The 4,919-nt window shown below is 37.4% G+C and overlaps 1 protein-coding gene across 1 annotated transcript in view; it reads right to left on the bottom strand.

Annotated features, from left to right (window-relative positions):
* Window positions 1-491: 491 nt before the first annotated feature.
* The window catches only part of tbcb (tubulin folding cofactor B), a 5,054-nt gene continuing 626 nt past the window's right edge, over window positions 492-4,919 (bottom strand). The window contains exons 2-7 of the mRNA XM_035679826.1: window positions 4,739-4,895; window positions 4,495-4,638; window positions 3,897-3,993; window positions 3,443-3,634; window positions 2,765-2,837; window positions 492-2,650 (exon numbers count right to left, since the gene is read on the bottom strand). Of these exons, the coding sequence (XP_035535719.1) occupies window positions 2,536-2,650; window positions 2,765-2,837; window positions 3,443-3,634; window positions 3,897-3,993; window positions 4,495-4,638; window positions 4,739-4,855 (738 nt within the window). The 5' untranslated portion in view covers window positions 4,856-4,895 and the 3' untranslated portion in view covers window positions 492-2,535. The remainder of the gene's footprint in view (window positions 2,651-2,764; window positions 2,838-3,442; window positions 3,635-3,896; window positions 3,994-4,494; window positions 4,639-4,738; window positions 4,896-4,919) is intronic.

Below are 4,919 nucleotides of genomic sequence, written 5' to 3' on the forward strand. Positions count from 1 at the left end.
ATATTCACTATATCACACTGTCCAGGTGTGTCAAGGTAGTGGATGTTTTTTGTTGTTTGTTAAGTCTAAGTCATTTAAACTTGTTCTCATTGATTTCTCAGTAAACAATTAAGAGTAAGTAAATCATTTATAAGGATTTTTTTCCCCATCAAGATGTTTTGCATACTACACATTTCTGTTGTTTTCACTGTCGCTTGTCAAGTCAAGTCCTTAGTTTTATTAATATAGGCCCAAATCACAAAAATCTTGACGTCTCCATCCTTTGACCCTTAATTCAAAGAGAAAAACTCCACCAAAAAAAGGGAAAAAGAGAGAAATCTAAGACCTGATGGACATACAGGCAATATCTGTATAGAGTTAAGAAGTAGCAGTTCTAAAACTGGAGAAAATGTAAAAACAGAATAATTGAAAATACAAACGTGAATTTTGAAGTAAATATTCAGTGTAGTTTCACGTTGTGTTAAATGTACAGACAAATGAACTCAATCTGATAAGTTTGTGTCCTCGCAAATCATTTTTATTATTAAGCATTATCCTTTGGCACATAGAAACACCAGCACCTTAGAGATGAACAGTTTTTTTTAAAAGGGGAAAGAGAACAACACTACATTTTTGCACGTGGTAATGACATTTAATTGCAAAGAAACCACAAAAATAATTAATTTACATTTCCTTTGTAAACTTTAGAGGATGAAAAAACATCGTGACAGCTTTGGACCGCTCAAACAAATCATAAATAAGGCATATCATTCGTGCACATTTTCAGAAGCGAAGAGTGTTATGGTGATTGTAATAAGAGAGGCAGTTAACTGGAGAGTGATGATGAAGCTGTTCATTGTAATGATGATTCAGAGACTGAACACACTGTTAGATACAGGAGCAACAAACACATAAGATCAAGGTAATGTTTTTCTGTTGCTTGTGTTTTGAAATATTACTTTAAAAGGTCAAACCTGGATCAATGGTAATCAAAAATATACATCTAATGGTACATTGTGAATCTCATATACTTAGTAATTATGCTACAGATGGGATGAGCTCAGAATCTCTACAAATGACCAACTACTTAAAAAAACTGGACAAAAAACTGTACTACTATGGAATAAATGAAGGACATGAGGAGTAAATGCTAACAGCGATCATACAACTGTGTCGCTCTTATATTAAACTGCAGAAATAAAATTTAATCTTATTTTGGCATATGTACCAGAGCTACAAATCCTCACTGGTCATTTTCCAGTATAGCGTATAGTCATTCAACTGTATTCAGGAGAGCTCAGTTTTAATTAAGCGGATACATAAGATTTGATCAATTACATTTGTTTAAAGGTTTTAAACTCGAAACAAGCCTTTTTATTTCAGTGGTTCAATATAAGCAGGACACAGTCAAGTGCAGACAATTACATTTTTAAAGAGAGGAATTCAGTTTCTAAAAAAATAAAGGGGAACTACATCTTTTATCCACTTGGAAACCTAACAATGGAACTGGTTTACATAATACATTCAAACACAAAATGAAATTGAATGTCTTTAAAAAGGTGGAAAGGAAATATCTACCCTTGCATACTTTTACACTCTTTTTTCCAGGCACTGTACCTTTGTAGGCAGAAATAACTGCAAGTACAGCAAACAGAAACAGAAGACAACTAACAGCTGTGGATTATTGAGGGTACTGTGAACTGAGGAGGATTTATTGTTCTTTCCTCTTCAACTGTGAAGTTCTTGTCTGTCAATCGTGAGTGAAATATAGTGGACGCGCTGATTTTAATCAATGAACGGAAAACGTTTGTCCAGTTCAACTGAATTGTAGACGTGTACAGTGTGTGACATCATGTTAGTCAGGAATACAAGGTACAATTACACTTTTTATTGGTGTCGAAGTATTTTAGGGGGGATTTTTCCTTCTCCAGACAGTTGTCCAATCCTTGGACCACCCATCAGCAATTTACAGTCTTCAAAACAATGCTACAGACTACATTTAACAATAAACAGTTATATACAATTATCTTTGTACAAACTGATACAAACTAAAAGAGAATAGATGAAGTTGTCAATACAGACTTACATTGAAGACTCCCACCTTGAGCAATCTTGGGAGCAACAGGCAGTACTAAAGCAAGTAAATTAAATTGAAGAGATGTGCGTGAAATGAAGGACTAGATATTAACCTTCATTATGCTGCCTCACGTGCAACACAAAACCCCTCTCCTTTCCAAAACCATGTTTTTGCGTGAGCTCCTCTCGTGATTATCCTGTATTATTATCATATTCAGCACACCGAGAGATGTACTACCTGACATTCACCTCTATCAGGTTGCGTTGGTGTTAGTGACAGAGAACTTAAACCTAAAAGACCTTAAGACGCCACTCTTTGGATCATGCCTTCCAGAGAAGCAAAACAAAAACAAGAACTTCATTTGTTACGATAACAATGACTTTCCATCATCTCTGGTTGGTGAATGGATAACAGCTTGAGGTTGATGCTCAAGTTTCAGGGCTGAAACCCTCTACACCTCTGTTACCGTAATCACGGTCCTACATCTCATCTAAACCAAAATCCTCCTCAGGAAAGTCTCCCACAGTCAAACTCAGGGGCTTCACAAATCCACCATATTTGTCCTCACATTGAAAGTACTGCTTCCCTTCAACACTGTGGAGACAACATTTATAAAAAAAAAAGACAGAGTCAAAAGGAAAATCAGGACCAACATGATCAAATTTGTAAATGTCTACACACAAAACAAGAAAAAGATGTTGCTCTTACGTTCCGTTGTGCTTTCCATGGGGCTCATCGTACTTCACACCCACCCAATGGCCGGGCTTGAAATCTGTTGTACCTGCAATGAACGCAACAACACTGTTCTTTAAACCAGGTACTCCGACTCTCACTGTACTCAGGATGCCTTCAGTATTACCAAAGACTGAAAACAAGTTAAATTAACTATTTCTATTTTATTCATTCATTTCACTAACTAGTTGTAAGTATTTTTCATTATATACGTACAATCACAGTCTATGTCATACATTTGGGTAATAAAAAAAAAGCACCTTATTGCTCTTCAGAGAAAGCAACAACATAACTTGAAGATGGTTAATCATAACTTCTTAATTACTGAAAATGATTTAAAATGATTATAGTCACATCAGATGAAATGTGAAGGGTTTTATTGGCCTTATGTGGACATTAACAATAGTCTCCAAATAGAATAGACAAAACAAAACACAGTGAAAGAAACACTTTAAGCAGCCAATCCAGCAGTTATTTCGGTCTCTTATAACTTGCAGAGCAACGTATGAAAGGGGCTATAATTCTTCACACATGGTTTAACAGGCCACAAATTACAACAAAGCCAGGCTCTGTTGGAAATTAAATCCTCAGTCGCACAAGATTTAAACCAACGTCTTCAAGAAAGTAAACCAGCTAAGTTTTATCCACACTTACCGACATACATGACCGTGCCAAGCCTTGTGGGCTGCCCCGCGACCTGCACTTTGCATCGGTTGCCAACAGAAATGGCCTCAGCAGCAGCCTTCTGTTCCTCCTCCCGAGCAGCGAGCTCAGCTTTCTTCCTGGCCACTTCTTCCTCGTTGAAGTGACCAACACGGTGTTTCTTCATGAATGACCTTGCTGTATCTGAAGGAAAGAATGATGGATTGTAACAGGATACGGCCTGTGAACGCAGCACAACATCTACTATCAAACCAGATAACTCCTTTACATCAGCGTAAAAATACATTTCAACAGCTCCGGCATTGGATGATGTTGGTATTATAATGTTTTTGTCTTTGAGTGCCACTAACTATCAACTGCTGATTCTTAGTCAGAGGTTAATTTTCAGGGGATTGACTTTACTTCACTGAGAATAACACATTTGGAGAGAAGTGTCAGAACGTACCTGTTTTCTTCTCATAAATGTCATCTGAGAGTTCAAACTTCTCCACCTTGGAAACATCAGTGAACTCGCCGAACTGCTGTCCACTTTTGTCAATAACCTTCGAATGAGGATGAGAGACAGAGACTTTAAAAAAAGACCACACCAGTAGTTGTATGCAAGCTTTCGCTAAAAACTGAAAATCAAGGTAATTATGACAGTTTATCAGCTTTTTCTTTTTGTCATTATTGTTGTAAAAAAAAAAAAGTTTTTCCCCAAGTTGTGGGGACTAATGAGCACTTAAGCACTCGTGAAAATGATTTTATTAACCATTAACTACTATCTATATAGCAGAGTTCTCATTTCAAAGCAGTTGCAGACATTTTACTGCAAACTTTGGGCCATAAAAAGTTTCCAGGCACATATAAAAACATATAATTTCACACAATTTGTTGTGCTAAATATGCATGTTATCTTATCAGAGGCAAATGCGTTTTCTTCCTGCAGGAGGACAGAATTGGATTTGCAATCAAAGATCGATGTGAAAACCTGTTGCTACCTGTATTATACTACAATATGATGGTGGTGTGGGCTACATTAAAAACACTGAGCAGCTACATACGTGTATTCTGCAGTCATCGTCCACAGGATAGGAACCCAGCAAAGCTTCATTGTCGTCCATTTTCTGCAGAAACTTGTCAGAGACACTGAACAAATCCAGGTCCATGCAGGGAGCAGATGCACCCACAACCATCTCCAACCTTCCCTAATTACACCACAAAAATTAAAATGGTACATGTCATAATGTGTGAGGCAGAGGCCGATCTGAAGATAATGTCTGACACACAATAAAACTCAAGTCTCACCTTTAGCTCTGCTATAGTGATCCCTCTATTGAACCTGCGCTGCACCTCAAAGGAGGAGATGGTGCTCGTTAGGCGCACATTCACAGTGGGATCAGTAACTACAGTCAATCCGTCCATTATGTCTGTAGATGGTGTGGACACGGCTGATGGTCAAAGACTGCAAATAATGGACAAACAATGG

This window comes from Morone saxatilis, unplaced genomic scaffold (genome assembly GCF_004916995.1).
Source record: "Morone saxatilis isolate NCDOM2014 unplaced genomic scaffold, NCSU_SB_2.0 Contig8, whole genome shotgun sequence".
In the NCBI taxonomy this organism is placed as follows: Eukaryota; Metazoa; Chordata; class Actinopteri; family Moronidae; genus Morone; species Morone saxatilis.